Raw genomic sequence first — 20,295 nt, 5'->3', positions numbered from 1 at the left:
TTATACTACTAAACATACAGTATTATTAAAATTCAAGGTTTGACACAACTCTCTGATCACATATCTAGTACTGTTGAAAATGGTGAAAAAATCCCTTTATGTTCAATTAAGAAAAATACTTAAACTTCAGGCAATTTAGATCCTGCATTTTGCCAAATACAAATCTACATTTCTTAAATGTCACCCTAGGAAGCCACAAAGCACTGGCATAATACTCAAGCATATAGCACAGATTCAAAGACATTTCTGAAATTAATAACTGTGCCAAATGAAATCATTTCCCTTTATTCTTCGTGATCAGCTTGCATTCCCCTCACATTAAAAACACATCTCAATTTTTTAGTTGTTTTTCCTCTCTGCAAAATATGAGGTACAACAGCTGCTAGGACTTCAAGAAAGAAAACAAATATCCTGTCCTAACAGCAGAACTGCCATTAGTCTCTCATGTTAATATGGTCAATTACAGAAAAGCTGTCCATAAATTTGACTAATTTGAAGGAATATGGGCTGAATTATACAGTATTTTTAAAGAAATGCAAAGTAGCTCCAGGAAGTATTGCAGCTAAAGCAACTTAGAGACCTGCTTTAATAAACAGAGATATTGTTGTAATGAACACAATGGTTTTGATTCAAATGATGGTTCCTGGGGTGTACAGGAATAGTCTTTTACTCAGTCTAGGTGTTAAACGTCTTCGAATTTACATGACTCATTTGCTTAGTAAACCCTTTTACTGCACACCTAGCAGAGATGCTTGTCTCCAGAATCTTACTGTATTTTATCTCATTCCTGAGCTTAGATGCAACCAAGAAAATCTCAGGAATCCAAAAGAAACACTAAGAGATTACTGATGAAAGTGGTAAATGTATGTTTAAAAATAAAGCAGATACCATGAATCTCCTTCCCTATCAGTAACTCAATTCAGCTTAGTCCATCTCATGAGTGCTTCATAACCTACAGACCATCTGAATGGTTCAATTCAAAGAAACAAAACACTTTTATTCTCAACTGAGCAACTTATTTTTTTTAGTTTGTTATTTTTGTTGATTTTTTTACTTATATATGACAGTAGAATCCATTTTGATATAATTATATGAGAATAGAATATATCTTATTCTAATTAGAACCCCATTCTTGTGGATGTACAAGCTTATAGTATTATAAATAGGGCATATGCTATAATCATATTTAAATGCATATTTAGAAGAGCACACACCTCAATCTTCATAGTTAAGCAAGACAGTCCTTCCAGACAAACTTGTGCATCCAATTTACTACTACACAGACTCATCATGACATTAAATGGAGGGCTCGGAGCTCTAACCTGTGCCATTGTGACACAGTGCAACCTTTCAAAGAGGAAAGATCTGGATGAGCAGAAAGCCAAAAACCCTTGCTTGTAACCAGGAAACACTGGGAATACAGGGATCTCAAGGGTATTCATGTACCCCTATGTAAAAGGGCCAGGCATGTGAGCTGGTGTTTGTACATAAGCTTCAGATTAAGAATTCCCCATTACAACTGAATTTCTGGACAAACTAACAAACAGGAACATATTTTACTCACAATATTCATCTAATATTCTGGAAATCGGACTTGGGGGTATAGCTCAGTGCTAGAGGCCCTAGATTCAATCCCCAGCTTCAAAACAAGAAAGGAGTTAATAATAAAGTCAAATAAAATTCTGAAAAGCAATCTCTCTTGAAATAGGGAAAGTCCTATTCTCATGGCAGGACCATGTGGCAAGGAATGCTCCTTCCCATCCTGTTATAGCAAGTGCTAGAATGCTTATCACTTGGGCTGCATTTGTTTGCAAGCCTAATCTCTCTGACCAGTCTCTGTACTCGCTCTTGGTGGCCAGGGTCCCCATCTCTTCTAGAGGCAACCTGCACAGTGGGTCACCATTAACAAAGGCTTGAGAAGGAAAGGAATCCTATTACCAGTTGACAAGAAATATTCCATCCATATTTACATGAGCCAGAGTTCTACTGTAACAATCATTGCTGGACCACAGGGCATCTTTTTTAATACCTCACCATTCAAATGATCAGTATTTCTGTGGTCTCTATAGTAATGAAAGTGGATGCTGCCCTTTCACAAGAAAAAAAACAATACATATTTATATTCTAGTTTTTATATTCTAGTTCCTCTGCAGACCATAACAGAAAACAGTACAAAGTAGCCTAACAGTTAACTTTTGTGTTTTCCAGTTCCCATGCAAAGCCAACATCTATAAAACTGGCCAGAGTATAAAACCAGAAAAAAAAAACTGCTTCTTATAAGCCTTGAAATAGGTTTATCTCCCTTGCATTGCTCTAACATGTACTTTAGAATCTACCTCAGGATGCACTGCCAGAAACAAGAACTGTGACCAATCACTAGAGGGGCAGGGGCTTGTGATGGTATAAAGGCACTGCTCCTAGAAAAAAGAAGAGCTTCCTCTGCTGCTAGGGGTATACCTCAGTGGTACAGCACTTGCCTGGCACGTGCAAGGGTTCCACCACAAGACAATTCATTCTGGGCTGGGGATATAGCTCAGTTGGTAGAGTGCTTGCCTCACATGCACAAAGCCCTGGGTTCAATCCCCAGGACCACCAAAAAAAAAAAAAAAAGAAAGAAAGAAAGAAAGAAAAGGAGAAGAAGGAGAAGAAGAAGGAGAAAACTATACTTTGGCCTGATCCCCTTCCACCAACCCCATACTCAATTCCAAGGGCTTCTCCATAGAAGCAGTTATCACAACTAACTAAATACTGATTTGTAGAATTATTGAGTCAATATCCATCTCACCATTTAGTCTGTGAGCTCCATGAGTGTGAAGCCTGGCTTAAGTCTTCCCTTTTCACTGCTTTACCCCAGGTGCCTACCAAAGAACAGTCATTCAATATTTTTCTGAATGAATGAATCTTCAGCCTAGATATCCCCTTTCTACAGGTGAGAGTTCAGATGTATAGTCTCATACAAGTCCTGAGGAAATCAACTATGCCTTCTGCAGGCTTTTTCCTAAGAGCATACTATTTGCAAGGAGTACTCAATTCATGCAACTCAACAAATATTTCTGAGTTCCAGACAATATGCTAGACATGGAGTATAGGGCAGTGAATAAAGAACACAAAGTCTCAGACCCCAAGTTAGATGGTGATAACTCCAGAAAAGAAAGTGGTGAGGGAGAGGAACAAACAAGGCTTCTCTACCAAGGTGATAGGTAATCAAAACCCTGAAATATGAAGGAGGGAGCCATGCTGCTATCTGGAAGCAGGGTGTCCCAGGTATTGTGAATATGCTGAGAATATGTCCCAGTGGTACAGCCCTTGCCTAACATACTTGGTTTTACAGCCTGAAATCGGAGCCCAGCATGAAAGAAAGGAAAGGAAAGGAAAGTGCAAAGACTCCAACTGCACCTGGTACACTTGGAGGAAAAGAAACCAACATGGCTACAGTGAGAGAGCTGCTGGTCACATCCTTTAAGGCTGCATGAATGAACTCTTGGTGGCTAGGGGAGCTACTGGAGCCTTTTGAGAAGGGCAGTGATGTGATGTGATCTGATTTAAGTTTAAGAGAAGATGATCACAATGACTGCTGCACTAAGAGCCAGTGCAGAGAGACTAGTAGAGGCAACTGTGAGCATCCAGCAAGAGACAATGACCACTGAAATTGTGATGGTAGTTGCTGAGACAATAAGAAGACAGAAAATTCTGGACCCACCTCAAGAGCATGAACCAATCGTATGAGTTTATGAAAGGCCATCTAAGCTGAAACACTGCTCATCCAGCTATCTCAATCTTTGTTCAGAATACAAGAAAACAGATGTAGTCCCTTCTTTTGAAAGGTTGTCATTTCTTCCTTTGCCCTCGAACCTAAAGAACACAAAAATGTTGTCTAAGATTGCCACACTGCTTAATGATCAATTGACCTCCCATCAGAAGAGCTTCCAGGCCCATCAGACCTGGGGGGTAGAGTTCCCAACTGGGTAAACAACAAAGCAGAATATTAACCAATAGGCCAGCTGGGGGCATTTCATTCAAATTCAGTTTAAAGGGAACTAATTTCCTTCTTCCCTTAAAAAAAAATCTCCCCATTAATACAAAAAACTATAATCCTAACCATAGCATCTGACATCCTGGTGAGTGGGTGACTTTTAAGGACTATTTTTAAAAGCACTCTGGTAAAAAGTCATCTTATTTGGCTTTTTAAAAACTCTTAGCTTGGACCAGGCACAATGGCCCATACCTGTAATCCCAGCAACTCAGAAGGCTGAGATAGGAGGATCCCAAGTTCAAGGCCAGCCTCAGCAACTTAGTGAGACCCCATCTCAAAATAAAGAATAAAAAGTGCTGGAGATGTACCTCAATAGTAAAGCACCCCTACATTCAATCCTCAGTAGCAAAAAAAGAAAAAAAAATCTTAGCATGGGGCCAACCTGTAATTACAGCTATTTAGGAGGCTGAGGCAGAAAGACTCTAAGTTCAAGGCCAGCTTCAGCAACTTAGTAAGGCCCTGTCTCAAAATTTTTTAAAAATGGGGTCTGGGGGTATAGCTCATTGGTGCCACACCCCTGAGTTCAATCCCTAGTACCCCCCCAAAAAATCTTAGTATGGGGAAATATTCTATAATTAAGGCAATTTTAACAATAGTAGATAATAATTTGACTATAAATTGGAAGGAATGTAATGACTGCTTATTCTGGCACCAAAAAAACAGGACTTTCTGTGAAGTGACTGCCAAGAAAAATGATACTCCCACTCAGACTGGACCATTGCAAGTAGTAACTGCTAACCACATGCTTTACACTACAGTTTGCAAGGACACAGTGCTTTGTTTTCATCTCTAACCAAACACCAGACTGAAAACTCAATGGAGTCAAATGTGTGGTAAAATAAAAACAATAACTTAAGGAGGAAAAAAAAATTCCAGAGCTTAATACTTGCTGGTATGCAGACATCAAGGGTTTAGTGAACTAAGAAAAGCTCTGTAGTCCAAAAGAAACCACTTGCAGCCAGCTCCTGTAGACAGAGACTGGATGTTTAAGAATGAAGCCAGGCTTTAAGAGGCTTGCAAAAGACAAGCTGACAAAGTAGCTGTGAGAAGGACTGGCAAGAAAAGAATGACCAAGACGAAGTGGAAACCAGGACCTGAGACCAAGGATCCTAGGGAAGAGGCAGGAGCAAAGTTTCTAAATACCTGGGCAGGCACAGTCTAACAGCTGAAACAGACCAATTTCAGACTTCTACCCAGTTTAAAACAAACCACATGAAACACTGAGCTCTCTCCTCCAAGCATGCCAAGAAAAAGCACTGTGTTCTAGGTTAAGGGGAACAAAACGATACTTTCCATTTCACTTTTTTAACTTAGGCATCTAGGTCAAAGTTTACTAGAAATTCAAAAATAAATAGCTTAAATTCATTAACTTTAAAAAGCATTGTCTTAGTCTGTCCGGGCTACTATTTTAAAAAAAATTATAGCACAGATTGGGTGGCTTATAAATGACACAAATGTATTTCTCACAGTTCTGGAGCCTGGAAGTCCAAGATCATGGTGCTGGCAGATGCCGTGTCTGATGAAGGCCTCCTTCATAGTTCAGAGATAGTCATCTTTTCACTGTAACTTCACATGGTGGAAGGGCCAAGGCTCTTGGATCTTTTATAAGGTCACTAATGACATTCATGAGGAATCACCTTCCAAAGTAGACTTCGTAATACCATCAGTGCCCAGAAGTAAGTACTTCAACATATGAATTGGGGGAAGGGGCATGGGATACCAATATCCACACTATAACAGGGATGAACACAAATCTATATTCTTAGAATACAAAAATAGAAAATAATTCTTGAACTTGTTTTTGAACCACAAAAACATTTCTCAAGGAAGGACCTGCCTGCCACCTGTCATGCAGTGTGACAGAAATTAAGGATTTCTCTGAGATTAGGTATACCAAGGCAAGGGGGCTGCTTCTTTTTTTTAATGTTCAAATTGCTACCTGGTCAGACAGTATCCTTAACTTCTCCTGTTCCTTTTCTTATGATTATACATTCACTTAGTTTGGTAAATGTTTAAAAAGGAAACCAATATTCAAATATTTAAAACCTGTCACCCCTAACTAAGAACCAACTCTCTTGTCTCTTGTGACTTCAGGTAAGAATGTGAATTTTCCAAGGTGAACACAGCAGGCAGTTCATCTAACTTAGGTGTTCCAGAAGGCTTGAAAGAAAGGTAAAGAAGAACAAAATCATAAATCAAAGGCTTTCAAGTGGATAAGCCACCAAATTAATGATATACAGTCTAACTTTTTTCATTTTGTTTTGTCAATACTAGGTATAGAGCCCAGGGCATTAGCCATGCTAGGCAAGCACTCTACCACTGAGTGGTATCCCCAGCCCTTGAACCTATATATATATATATATTTTTTAAGTATTTATTTTTTAGGTGAAGATGGACACAACACAGTGCCTTTATTTTTATGTGGTGCTGAGGATCAAACCCAGGTCCCACCAGTGTGAGGTGAGCACTCTACCGCTGAGCCACAATCCCAGCCCTGAACCTACATTTTTTTTTTGAGAGAGAGAATTTTTAAAATATTTATTTATTTTTTTTTTAGTTCTTGGCGGACACAACATCTTTGTTGGTATGTGGTGCTGAGGATCGAACCCGGGTCGCACCCATGGCAGGCGAGCGCGCTACCGCTTGAGCCACATCCCCAGCCGAACCTATATTTTTAATAAAAAGACAAAGTGACACACAGAATGGCTCCTCATTGATTCAGCACTGTTGGGAAACTCATACTCTAAATAGATAAAAGTGTGAAGTAACTGAACTTTCTCCCTTTTAAGAGTAGTTTTTATATTTTTAATATTTCCAACAGAATTCTTTCTAAAATATACTTTCTGAAATTATAAATCAGAATATATGAAATATAATTCTTTACTACTTCCCTGAAATATACTAGTGCTCAAGGGTTACAAAGATGCCTCTGAGAATTCACTCGATACTAAAGGGTCTCACACTCCCAAGATGAATCAGCAAGTTCAGGGGTACTGTGTGCAACTTCTGGGCACCACCACCTCACCCCATTTCACACTGTCCTCCCTTATTTCACCCAGATAGCAAGTCTCACCTGTCTCTAAAATTATCCCTTCCTGTAACTCCTCCATCCCCCCAATACCACTTACTACTTATCAGCCATGGATTGGGAAACCAGATAACCAAAGTGCTTTATCTTCTACCATATAAACCCTATCTACCTAATTTGAATGTAAACTCCTCAAAAGCTTAAATCCTGTTTTACACCTCTTGCTGATGATACATTTATGAAGGCCTTTTCTCCAAGTAGAATGCATGGGTTTTATAACAGCTGTTTCCATCATTTAGCTTTTCAACTTACTTCCACATTCCCAGCTGTGTTCTGGATGGTTGTGCCGGGCAGAAGCCTAGGGATTTACTGTACTTCTATTTCTTGATAAGATACTTGAAGAGAATAAACACATGGCAAAGAGGGCATTAAAGTAAGGGATAAAGAGATTTTTTTTTATTTTACCAATAAAGAGAAAGGGAAGAAATATCACCTAGCATACTGACATTTAATCAATAAATGACAGCACAGCTGAATTCCTTTCTAATTCTCTCCAAAGTACTCTCAATGTCCTTGTCTTATGTCTCTACCTGCAGCAAAGCATCAATGGTTATGGTTTGTACTTGTATCTTGATTTTAAAATATCTATCCCCAAATTTAACAGACCTTCTCTTAAATCCAAGTAAGCCAAAATTAAAATAAGCATGCACAGAGTCTAAAATTCAAGCTCTCACCTGAGCCAACACTTTATGATGAATTTCATCACAAAGTTCAGAATCTCAGAGAGGAAAAGACCCTTAGACATCATCTAGGACAATGGTTATCAACTGTGCAAAATCATTAGAACCACCGAGGAACTTTTTAAAAATACCATTACTTAACTCCACTCTCAGAAGGTAAGACATAATTGGTGTGGAGTGGTATTCAGGCATGAGTATATTTTAAAAGCTACTCAAGTAGTTCTAATGGACAACCAGGGCTGAGAACCATTGGTCCAATTCAGCATTATAGCACTCTGCCATCCCATTTTTCAAAGAGGGTAGAATTTCAAAGGTATCAAACAACTAAGTGTCACAGAGCTAGGCTAGAACTGCTCATTGCAAGAGAGCTCTTCTTTCTCTCAATTACTTTTCTGCCCTCAGTAACTCCATACACCAACACCCCTACCAATCCCAAAGTAAATGCACTCTAAATATTTTTTTCAACATTTTATTTTTGTTGTAGCTGGACACAATACCCTTATTTTATTTATTTATTTTTATGTGGTGCTGAGGATCAAACCCAGGGCCCTGCACACGCTAGGCAAGTGCTCCACTGCTCAGCCACAACCCCAGCCCTAAATATTCTTTGTCTTGGAATCCCATTGCATAAATTTTGAAAAAAAAAAATATTTGTCTGTTCCTGTGTGTGTGAGTGTGTGTCCATGAAACTCAGGGCTTCATGGATGCAAAGCATGCACTCTACCACTGAGCTAAACTCCCAGCCCTGGCTACATGCTACCCTTGCAAAGAATTCTAGGAGATTAATCATGCATGGTTTCCCCTTAAGGAAGCCATATGGTGCCAGGAACGGTAGCATACACCTGTTAATTTCAGCAACTCAGGAAGCTGAGTCAGGAGGATCACAAGTTGGAGGCAGGCCTGGGCAATTCAGAAAGACCATATCTCAAAACTAAATAAAGGGCTGGGGTTGTGGCTCAGGGGTAGAGTGCTTGCCTAGCATGTGTGAGGCACTGGGTTCGATTCATATAAATAAATGAATAAAATAAAGGTCTATTAAAAACTTTAAAAAAAGGCTGGGGATGTAATTCAGTGGTAAAGTGCTCCTGGGTTTACTCCCTAGTACCAAAAAATTTTTTTAAAAAAAGCAACAGCCATACTGCTTTTCCTCTGATAGGTTGGACTCAGCCTATCCTTTAACCATCATCATCATCATCACCTTCATTGAGCTTGTTTCAGACCCCTCACAAGATTCACTTCCAATTCTCTTTCAGACCACTTAATCTCAACTTTGTACCTTCCTTACCATACCTAGTGGACTTCCCTATCAGCCTAAACTCTTTCCATTTTGTAAAAGATGTCTTTTTCCCTGAAGCAGCCTCTTTTGCTCTGCCAGTTAGTCATGCCGGGTTCTTTTTTTCTTCCCCCAAGCAGCTGGTCTTTTTGATGTCTGGCACACATTTATCTGGGCTTCCAATAAGATGTTTTTACATCGTTTCCAGGCTTCCTGGAGGTTATTGACTTTTTTTTTAACTCTTCCATTCAATTTTTTTCCTAATTTCAAACATTTGTTAGAGTTTCTTTTTCAAAAGTTGAATACCTGGCTGATGTATCTCTTTGATTTTTCTCTCCCACCAGATTGCTAAATTAAATGCATCAGAACTTAAATATAATATTTCAAATTACCTCCAGGATGGAATCACTTCATGAATTTTTTGCACTTTCATGTCTCTATAGCAAGCAACAGATGTTTAACCAAGTGGAACTGAAAATGCTAGTTCTTACCTGTATTTTAGTGTATCTGCTTATTTATATAAAATATTCTGATACTCTTAAGCCTGTGTTCTACTTGGTAAAATGATAAACTGAGATTTTTTTTTTTTTGGTATCTGATGTGCATTGAATAAGCTCCATACTCTGAATCTAATGTGGTAAAATACTCTCCTAAATGTGCTATAAATTGCCTAATCACAACCATCTCAATTGTTGCTAAAGAAGGTTATCTCAAAGTATGAAGAAAAACAGAATTCTGAATCTTTCTGAAAAATTCTTATAGCACTCAGTTATTAATGAAGCAGCAAAAAAGACAAGCACTCCCTTCAAATAAAAATGCTGTCACAGTTATACCAACATATCATGGAGATTTACTCTAAATTTATTTCACTTCCCAAGTGTTTAGATCCAGAGATTCCTGGGAGATCAACAGATCATGGGATCAAACTCTATCATGAAAGCCATATAATCCATTACATCACTGGAGTTCTGACAAAGAAACTGAGAAAACTGTCTATGTCATCCTCTCATTTGTTTAACACTACTGCACTGAGCTACCACACTTAGAACTGGTGGGCAGAGAGATTGCCATCTCTGCCCTTAGGTTGCTTTGAGTTGAGGAGAGAAGACACACATATGCCTGCATACATGGTTAACTAGAAGACAGATCATGCAGCAGGTTCAAGCAGAGAATTTGGAGGAAGAGGGTACAGAAAGCTAAGTAAGCCAATAAAAGAAGGATCACTTGAGACACCTGGAGCCACTGACGCTCAAACCAAGGGAATGGCTCCATTCAAAGAGGCATCATAAGGAAACTAAGCTGGCAATGTTAGGAATGGAACAGGGACACAACAGACAGGAGGCAGGTAGACCAGTTAAAAACTACTTAAAACAGTCTTGTTAATAGATTCCCCTGTCTTTATTTCTTGCCTCATCAATTTCAAGTGCCACTAGTTATCTACCTAAAACAATGACTTATGACATCAGAAATCCTCTCTGGCTCCCCATGGCCCATGAAATAGGATTCATATTCCTTCTACTCTTAACACTACATTGTCTACGTCTGGCTTTGGCATTTTTGCCTGCAGAAGATATGTCTGGATCCTCTGTACTATAGTGTGAGGGTGGTGCTGTTATAATCTTCTACCAGTCAGTTGAAGGTCATCCCATAACTTACATCTATATCACCCCTCTATAAGTAGAAAAGGTACTTTCTTGTCTCACCATTTATACACGATAGCACAGATTATATTCCATGTCAAATGAGACATGGGTTCAAAGCCCACCTCTGCTACTCACTAGCTATAAAACAATGAATATATTTTTTAATCCCTATGAATTTCAGTTTTCTTGCCTTTCTGTAAAATAGGCATGATGATAATTCTGACTTCAAATGGTGGCTGTGGCCTTCAGATGAGACAGTCACGTAAGGTCTTCAGTATGGGGCAAGACCCAGAGAAAGCCCTCAACAGCTACTAGCTTGTATCATAAGGCCAAAATGCATTTTTTATAAACATATATGGGAACAAACCTCAGTACTAAAACAGTTAATGTTACTGGGGAGCCAGAAAGACACACTTCCAACTGACTCAGATTAACACCGATGTTATTTCCCTTGTACAGATAACAAAAAACTTCCTTTTTCAAATTCCTCAGTCTAGTCTCCAGCTAATCCTGAAATTGCATGCAACCCAATGTGAATCAAATAAAAAATGAAAATAGTAATTATGCTGAATCAAACATTTTATATTTGTATGTTCTAACTACAGATTGAGCTGTGTAAGCCAGAACTTTTGACTAAATTCTTTTTTGAGCATGTTGAGATAGTTTCTATAACACATGGAACAATTTCTAAAGTGAAGGGTCCTATGGCTCAATTAGACCCTCTCCTCAAGAGAAACATGGAAGCAAAACTGATTCCAAAAGAACTAGATATAAAAAGTTCATTGCAAAATCCAATACAGCTATTTGAATTGGGGAAGGGGGAGTAGAAATCTTGAAGATACATACATACAATAATCAAATCAGAAATTATTGCTATCCCTTCAGTGTGTATGCATGTATACACACACACACACACACACACACAGATTCTCACTTTCTCTGGGATATAGAGATGTGTGTATGCGTATGCATATGCATATGCGGACACCCACTCAAAGGTACAAGCTCATGAACATAAATAGGAATAGGAAGTGAAAACTCCAAAATCACAACAATGACACAAAATATTACTTGGTATCAACCACTACCAATATAAAAGTGACTTTTGGCAAGCTCAAGAAGATTTGTAACCAAATTCCTCTCTCAAAAACATAATTTCAACAAAGGTTACATTAGTAAAAAAAAAAAAATGCTTTATCCTCTGTCATTATGAAGGAAGTCACAATAAAATGGTTAGTTTTTTAAACTTTTTTTTAACAAATGAACTAGCATCATCTAACTGATAACCCTAATCCCAAATCCCCTTTTAAATTTTATTTATTTGTTTATTTATTTATTTTTATGGCAGCTGAGGATCGAACCCAGTGCCTCACATGTGCAAGGAAGGCACTCTACCACTAAGCCACAGCCCTAGCCCCACCTCTTATCTTTTTCCCTTGTTGCTGGGGATTGAACCAAGGGCCTCGCACATGCTAGGCATGTGCTTTACCATTGAGCATACCCCCAGCCCCCACTTCTCATCTGTATCACTCATAGCACTTGTCACACCCCATGGTGTCTTCCAGTGATGTATGTGCATGGCTTATCTCCCTACTACCAGGCAAGATCCTGGTGGCAGAGGCCCCTCCTTCACTTCTTGCTGCCTCCATGATGCTGAGCACAGAATACTACACATAGTAGGCACTCTAAAAAAGATATGGCCAATGAAAGCTGAACAAAAATGCATCTTTTTTGTTAATGATCCCTTTTAGTCTTGGTATCTGAGCTCCTCATGGTTTGAGAAGTACAGGGGTCAAGTCAACAGGCAATGCAGGACCTCAGTTAGAAGCCCTGTCAGCATGATATACTCCCTGACACCCTTGAGAACATATCAGATTACCCTAATTATGATCTATGACTGAGGCTCTTTCACAACATGGAGTATTCTTAAAGTCTGTTCAAACCTATAGAAGGCAAGTGCAAGACCACTGAGAATAAAACCTTAAACTTGGACTCAATGAGCCAGGCACCCAGACATTGTGACCTTTGCCTAGAAAGCAGTCCTGGATGTTTTGCATTGAAAAAATATATATCACACCTAGGCCTAATACAGGTCACTATATTGACTATCCCCCCCAAAATGACCCAAATTAGATTAGTAATAAAAGGAGATAAAGCTAATATATGCATCTAGAGAGGCCAAGGCAATGGTAAAGATTACCCCTGTTTCTATACTGGCCTTCTAAAGGTATTTACTTGGGTCTGTCTGTGTTGTGACAGTGTCCTAGACTCAAACGAATGCTTCTAACACTCCACATTTTTGAGCCATTCAGTCATGCATTTTTGTTATTGTTGAAAGTGGTGCGAAATTGCACTGCATGAGCTAAAGTCCTTGGTGGTCTTCCAAGGATTCCAGCTAAAAAGGCACTTCCTTTGTTCCTCAGGAGAATGCAGTCCAGTAGGTCATTCAAAAGGGGAAATAAAAGCAGCAGCCCTGGGAGGGAGATGAAGGACAAGACAAAAAGAATAAAATGTTTTGGGTGGGAGCACATTAGCTTCCATTTCCTGCTGCTGGTCACTAATAACTCCCCTATCTGGGGTGGTGGGTTCAGATAGACATTTATGCAAAAATACTCTTCAGGTGTGTCACAGGGACCACAACAATCAAAGGGAACACCTAGAGCATGGGTGTCTCTGAGCACCTTTCAAGCTTCCTTTTTCCTGAGATGCTGGCTAGGAAAGATGCCCTGCCATTTTTAGACTGCACAGAGCAAAGTTGGAGAAACTGGGGAGGGGGATTTCACAGCCCACTCCCTGAATGCCTCCAGTCTATCTCAAAGGCTTATATTGTTTGCATGAGCAGAAGATGAAAACTTGTCACTTTCCCATTAAGTTCATAGCTGCATCTGTCCCTTCAAAACGTGGGAATGACAACTGTAACCTTCACGCCAATCATCTCCACTGCACCCAGGCCCAAACTGTGCAGGGCACAAAGACCCCAGGTCTGACCTGCAGAGCCCCCAAGCTTCAGTGGCTGCTGGTTCACGTCACTTTTTCTGGCTGGGCGGGAGGAAGAGGGGAAAGAAAGAGGGCTTTTCAGGGCTCTACAACCAATAAAATCGTGCAGCTCTGAGGACATACTTGAGCTCCCAAAAAGACAGGCAGCTGAAGGGCAAACAGTCTTTAATCAGTAGTGTGCTAGTTATTTGATAACTGCCAAGGTGCAGTGGGTGCCTGGGCTACTCCAACAATTTCTTCGGTTCTATTTCTAGACATATGCCGGTTACACTCCGAAAGTGCCCAGCAACTTCCCTCAATTACCTTTGTAATTTATATGTAATTGATGACTGCACTTAATCTCCAGGGTTATTAATAGCCCTTCCAAAAAATGGCCCCCAAGTCTTCCTAAGCCTTTGGAAGCGCCTGGTTAAAATTACAGTATTTCCTTTGCTGGCTGCCGGCCCCCTGCCTGCCCCACCCGGGCAACCGGCAGGCGAGGCTAAGGCGGGCTGCGCTCACTTCCATGAAAGGTTCGGAATGGAGGCTCGGCCCCTGGGGCAAGAATCGCTCACTCCTCCGTTAGGATGTGCTGGCCACCAGCCAGCTAGATTCGTGGCTCTTTCTGAGCCCCCAGGGCGAACAGGCTACCTGCAGCCGCCGCTGCCGTCACCAGCCCCAGCGCAGCCCGCGGGGCTGAGCGCAACAGTTGGCTGCGGCGAAAGTGCGAATGTGACCGGGATAGGACCCACCCCCGGCATCTCCGCCAGCCTCACGACGAAGGGCGAGGGCGCCCCCCGGAACGCTGCCTCCCCAGCGCTCGGAAAAGGGCTTTCACAAACACCCTTGCAGCCCCCAGCGCTGAAATCCGGTGAACTTTTTCAGAGGCTAAGCCGTCTTCATTTGCATAACCATCTCCAAACTGAGATTCAGGTTTCCTGTAATCAGTCCTTTCAAAGGTCTGTAATTGAATGTGCAATTAACCCTTAAAATGAGGTGAGAGAAAAAAAAGAAAGGGGGGAAAATACCCTTCTTGTCCAGCACCTTCCGGAAAGCAGGAGAGTTTGGAAAAGTCAGGGTTTGGAGGGGTAGAGAGTCAGGGGAGAGTCGCTCGCTTTTTAAAGGCGGCTTCTAAAGCCTTTGCAGCTACTAAAACTCCTAATCCGTGTCAGCAGTGGAAGAGAGGCGGGGAGAGAGGTTTTAAAAGAACATCAATGAAACACCAAGTTCCACGTCTTGCGCCCCCGGCATCTGCAAGTTCTAGGAGGTTCCCCCACCCCCACCTGGCCTCTAGTCACCCACACAACAAAGCGGGGAGCCAGTAAAGACTGCAACCCGGAAAAGGCGAGAGAGCCGGTGACACGCACTCTGAGGGCCAGAGTGGCTTCCCAATACTGGAAAGACCGCGAGGGGAGTTAGAAGCAGTGCGCGGGAGTGGCACTGGGCAAACTGGCGGCGCCCCTACACTCGCATTGCCTGGGGGCCGCCGCGCCCGCGAGGCATATTCTTCTTCGCTGGGGCTGGCTAGCTCACTTTCTCTCGCCTGCGCATTTCTCCCTCTCCACTACCTGGGTCTTGGGTTCCGCGCGGGCACCAGCGCGGGAGGGCGTCCGCAGCCCTTTCTCAGGGTGCCTGCCTCTGCTCCCGCCCGGGGGGTTCCCACTTACCGTTTATCTCGTGGAGCGGGGCATCATTCTTGTTGAAGCCTTTGGACACATAGAGACGTCGCACTTCCGAGCAACTTTTCGACTTGAGCTCAGCAGCCAGCAGTGCGGCGCTAAGCACCGCCAGGGTGCAAAGAAGTGCGGGCAAGCCGAGCCGTGCCATGATGCGGGCAGGGACAGGAACGCTCCCCCACCTTTGGAACTGGATGCGACGGGACGGGAAAGGGCGCTGAGGGAGCGGGCCGGGGGGCGCGGAGTCGGTGGCTCCCAAGTGGAGCAAAAGAGCAAAGGAGTTAGAGTTGGTGAAGGGGAAGAGGAGGAGGAGAGCAGGAGGAGGAGAGCAGGAGGAGGAGACGCGGGGCGAAAACTAGAGCTGGGCCTCGCGTCAGGCAACGGTCCCCGGTGCCAGGCTCCTGGCTGGGGGAGAAGAAGGAGGAGAAGGAGGAGGGTGTGGAGACTGTGCGCGGCCCAAGGGAAAGGAGGCACTGGCTAGTGACCTCGAGGGCTTCGCGGGGCAGGGAACCCGGTAAGCTGACCGGGTGGCGGAGCAGGGACAGGGGCGCGAAGAAGGAAGGGAAGGTGGCAGACGCCGCAGGACCGCGGAGGGTGTGGGCAGCGTCGGCTGGCGCTCCCTGAGCGCGGCTCGGGCTGCCCGGCGCTGGTCCGCTCGCCTGGCTCGAGTCAGCTCGGCTCACTCTGCCCTCGGCCGCACCGCTGTGCCCTTCTCAGCTCTGCCGCTGATTGACTGGCCGGCTTGCTCAGCGACGCTCGGCAAACTTGGCCAAGCGGGCGGCACTAAGGGGGAGGGGGCGGGCGGCGTTGGGGGGGGGGGCCGGAGACAGGCGGGAGCACGCAGGGCCGGGCCGGGAGAAAACCTGGAAGCGGGGTTGGATCCGGAGCAGCCAAATCCACTTCCTAGGGGGCCGCACCGGGCGCGCGGCGCTCCTTCGTGCGACACGCCCCGTCGGACTCCTCCCTCCTCCCCTCCTCCTCGGAGGCGAGGAGCCTGTTTGCCGCCCCCCACCCATAGAGGAAAATCCAATTTCTCCCGGATGACGGGCCCAAGTTCTGGGGAACCGGGAGGCTTGGGATTTGTCCCTAAACCCACTTCTGAGCCATAGGCCTTTTTTGCGAGGCCACCTGACCAGCCTTCAGCAAGCCAAAGCCGCAAGGAGCCCTCCCGCTGGGATACCTGCCTCCCCGCTGCCACCCCGCAGCCGTCCAACTCCTGGGCTGGGGGAGGAAGGAGTCCACGTTTCTCTCATTGTTTCGCTGCGGGCACCAGAGGGTCCTGGAAAGCCGAAGTGGCCCTAGAGCCTCACCTTACCACATCAGACCTGCTTCCCATCAAAAGGGCTCAGGAATCTCTGACATGTCCCTGACGCTGGCAGGCATTCTCCACTCTCACCCCACCCCATGTCACCCTCACCCCGCTCCTGGTTCGGCAAAAAGTCTAATCAAACCCTGAAGCGTGAAAAACACCCAACTCCTGAACCTCAAGCCAAGGGGGCAAAGTCAGGGTTATTTCTGGAAAACTTGGAGACCTTCAGGTCCAACCCCATGTATGTAAGGGAACTGCAACCCCAGAAAAAGAAAGCAATTTGATAGTAGCACTTAGGAGAGGTGAGTCCAGAACCCAAGACTCTTGACTGCAGGGTCACAGGGACTAATGGAGCAGAAGACCCCCTAAACCTTCTTCCCCCTCACACCATTTAGCCACCAGAAAACTGGGAATGAGCTAGTACCTTCCAAGTTTTGACAGATTCCATTAATGAGTGTTTTTGAAGCTCCCAGGGCTCCTTTAATGAAGGGAACTGTGCAGATTGGGAACTTGTCATTACTGTTGTTATTGTTACAATCTGCTTTAAGAGGTTAGGGTGAGAAGTGCCTCAGACACCTCGGGAGTATGCTGGGAACTGGGCAGATAAAAAGGGCTGGAACTTATTATTTGGCTAGACTCTCAATTCCCATAAAATTACATAGGGTGAAGATATGAACCGTCATTACAATTATCGCCTTCAGAGGGTTTGTTGAGAAGTCCTCCACTGTTGTTTGTAAACCACGTTGACATGGTTGGCTATAAGGAGCTGTAGATATCAGTTTAGCTGTTGTTTTGAATGCCCGCTGCAGGCTCCTCTGCATTGTGTTAACTCTTGGAGATCATCAACATAAACAGATTGTGAAGTCTGTAACTGGGACTTCTAATTTCTGTGGGTTGGCAGAACATGTAACTCTGAAGAGAGCAATTTTTCTGAATACACAAACTAAACTATCATTGAGTCGCCAGCCATCTTCAATGAACTTTCAAATAATCCAAGTTTTCCTTAAACTGATAATCATGAGGTCCTCAAGGCATTGCTAGGGCTTAGCCCAGCACTTTTAACTTTTATTGATGCACTTATTTAAAGATAAGTTAAAGGTTCTTCACCAAGGAGAATATGATCTGAGATGCAACCAACATTAATAATAAAATAAAACCCAGTGACTATAAGAGAAAAAGGATTCTCCTAAACCACAGGGCCAAATTAGAAAACTGCCTCTCACATCAAGTCCAGGAGGAACTCTTTCCTTGCCCCTCCCTCAAATTTACTCCCTCTATGCCTCCTAATTTATTATTAACCAAAACTTGAGGCTTTTCCACCAGAAACAGTAACCTGTGACTACAAACAGATCTCAACAAGTCTGAACTTTACCATCAGAGCCAGAAACCCCAAGCCTTGTTCAGAGGTGGCTCCCACTTCAAAGCCTCCTTTCATTTAAATACAAACAGGGTGAACAACTGGCAATCAAGGAAACAAATATCTATCATCCAGAAGGGAAGCTGTTCAGGTGTCCCTCGCTTAGTCTGCCTCCCCTCTCTGCCTACTCACTTTTCTCTTCCTATGAGGCTTCTCAGTGGAAAGGCATCTGCTCCTTATAAATTCTCTGGATTGGAGGCTGTGTGTAGAATGCAAGATTGAATGAGTTCTCAGGCCATTGTAACCATTTTAAAGTGCCATTGTAAGGTGGCACTTAATACAATTAATGTTGTACAGCCATACACCATGTCTAGCTTCAGAACATTTTCATTATCCCAAAACAAAACCATGTACCCTCCAACCCCTGGAAACTACCTATCTGCTTTCTGACTATGGTTTTGCCTATTCTGGTCATTCCATACAAGTGAAATCATAAATATGTCTGGCTTCTTTCACTTATTATCATGCCTTCCAAAGTTCATCAGTGTGGTAGCATATATCAGTACTTCATTCCTTTTTATAAATGACTATTGTTCCATTTTTTGTAGTTTTTCCAGGTACACCCATGTAATTCAGAAAACTTGTATATTTGGGGGGAAGCTGAGGGTATAGCTCATTGATAGAGCATGTGCTTAGTATACTCTGGTTCAATCCCCAGTATCCCCCCAAAATAAAATTTGGAATTTAAAAAAATAGATAAGCAAGGTTATGTGGCTCATCTACAGCCACAGAGCTCTTGACTGACTGAACTAAGACTGAAATCTAAGGTCTCTGACTAAATCCCATGCTATTTTTGGTCAGAAAGCACAGTGCTCTACTTCTCATTTAGGGTCAACTGTAGATGTGCAACTTTCCCAGATCCTGCAGAAGTGTCCCTGCTTCATATTTATAAATGTCCATTGAGCACATACTACACGCCAGAGTGCTCAGTCTTAGAGGGAGGGAGGATGTATAAGCAAAAAGGAGTTTACAGGTTCATATACTATATGTAAAGGCTCACTTAGATAAAATGTTATGGAAGATTCAGTTTTCCCAGGTGAGGGATTTCTCCTGGTGTGGCATGGACTCAGGGGGTACATTTGCTGGTGAGCAGAGGGAATAAAGAACACACTTGCAGGAGCTGGGGATATAGCTCAGTTGGTAGAGTGCTTGCCTTGCATGCACAAGGCCCTGGGTTCAATCCAAAAAAAAAAAAAAAGGAGAAGAAAAAGAAGATCACACTTGCATGTGGCTGTCCTTAAAGCCAAGAGAAAAAAAAGTCAAATTTTGTCTCTCTCTCTCTCTCTCTCTCTCTCTCTCTCTCTCTCTCTCTCTCTCTCTCTCTCTCTCAACTCTTGGGGCACTTTTGCTGACCTACTGGGGAAGTTCCCTTATTGTCAAATATGAGTATGGGGAGTAGATAATGGCATCCCCTCCTTAATTAGGATACATTGTTGGCTTGGCCACATAAGAACATGTGCTTGTCTATCATGGCACAGTTACTGGCACCCTTACCCTATGTCTTCTAGGAATGCTCTTTTATTCCCCTCTATTTCTTAGACAATTCTTTCATATTCATCCTTCAAGACTCAGCTGAGATGTCACCTCTTCCGGAAAGCTTTCCTGGAGTCGTACAAGCAGTGTTAGTGTTAGTGGTTCCTGCTTCTAGGCCTTCAAAGCAGTCTTCAAAGTGACTACCACACTTGATCCTCAACAGAAACCATACTTTCTTTGAGGTTTCCTCCACCCCCAGCCTCCAAGAGATCCTTTAGGCTCTATTTTTATTTGCACAACTATTGCCTGCAACAGTACCAGTTTACCAGATGGGCATTTTCCCAGGGGAATAAAAACCTATATTTGTATTTGAAATCTCCTGATTTTTAAAATTTAGCAACTACTTCAGAATGCTTAAAGTTGTGCTGGACAAACTTAGCATGTCTTCAGCACAGATTTCATCCACTAGCTTTCCTTTTTTGCTCATACCTCACTTTTTCAGGCAACTAAGCAAGCTGTATCTTCTGACTACTTGCGCTGGACAAAGGTTGGTCCTAGGGCTAGGGATGTGGCTCAGTGATAGAGCACTTGTCTAGCATGTGAAAGGCTCTAGGTTCAATCCCCAGTACTATAAAACAACAGATTTAAAATGTCAGAATAGGGCTGGGGATGTGGCTCAAGTGGTAGCACGCTTGCCTGGCATGCGTGCGGCCCCGGGTTCAATCCT

General features: G+C 43.0%; 1 protein-coding gene across 1 annotated transcript in view; it reads right to left on the bottom strand.

Annotated features, from left to right (window-relative positions):
* Gpc4 (glypican 4) overlaps window positions 1–16,144 on the bottom strand; it is a 111,911-nt gene extending 95,767 nt beyond the window's left edge. Inside the window, exon 1 of the mRNA XM_005337689.5 lies at window positions 15,361–16,144. Coding sequence (XP_005337746.1) covers window positions 15,361–15,520 — 160 coding nt within the window. The 5' untranslated portion in view covers window positions 15,521–16,144. The remainder of the gene's footprint in view (window positions 1–15,360) is intronic.
* Between the last annotated feature and the right edge of the window lie 4,151 nt (window positions 16,145–20,295).

The sequence above is a fragment of the Ictidomys tridecemlineatus genome, chromosome X, assembly GCF_052094955.1.
Source record: "Ictidomys tridecemlineatus isolate mIctTri1 chromosome X, mIctTri1.hap1, whole genome shotgun sequence".
NCBI lineage: Eukaryota > Metazoa > Chordata > Mammalia > Rodentia > Sciuridae > Ictidomys > Ictidomys tridecemlineatus.
This window is presented reverse-complemented; position numbering and strand designations above follow the sequence as displayed.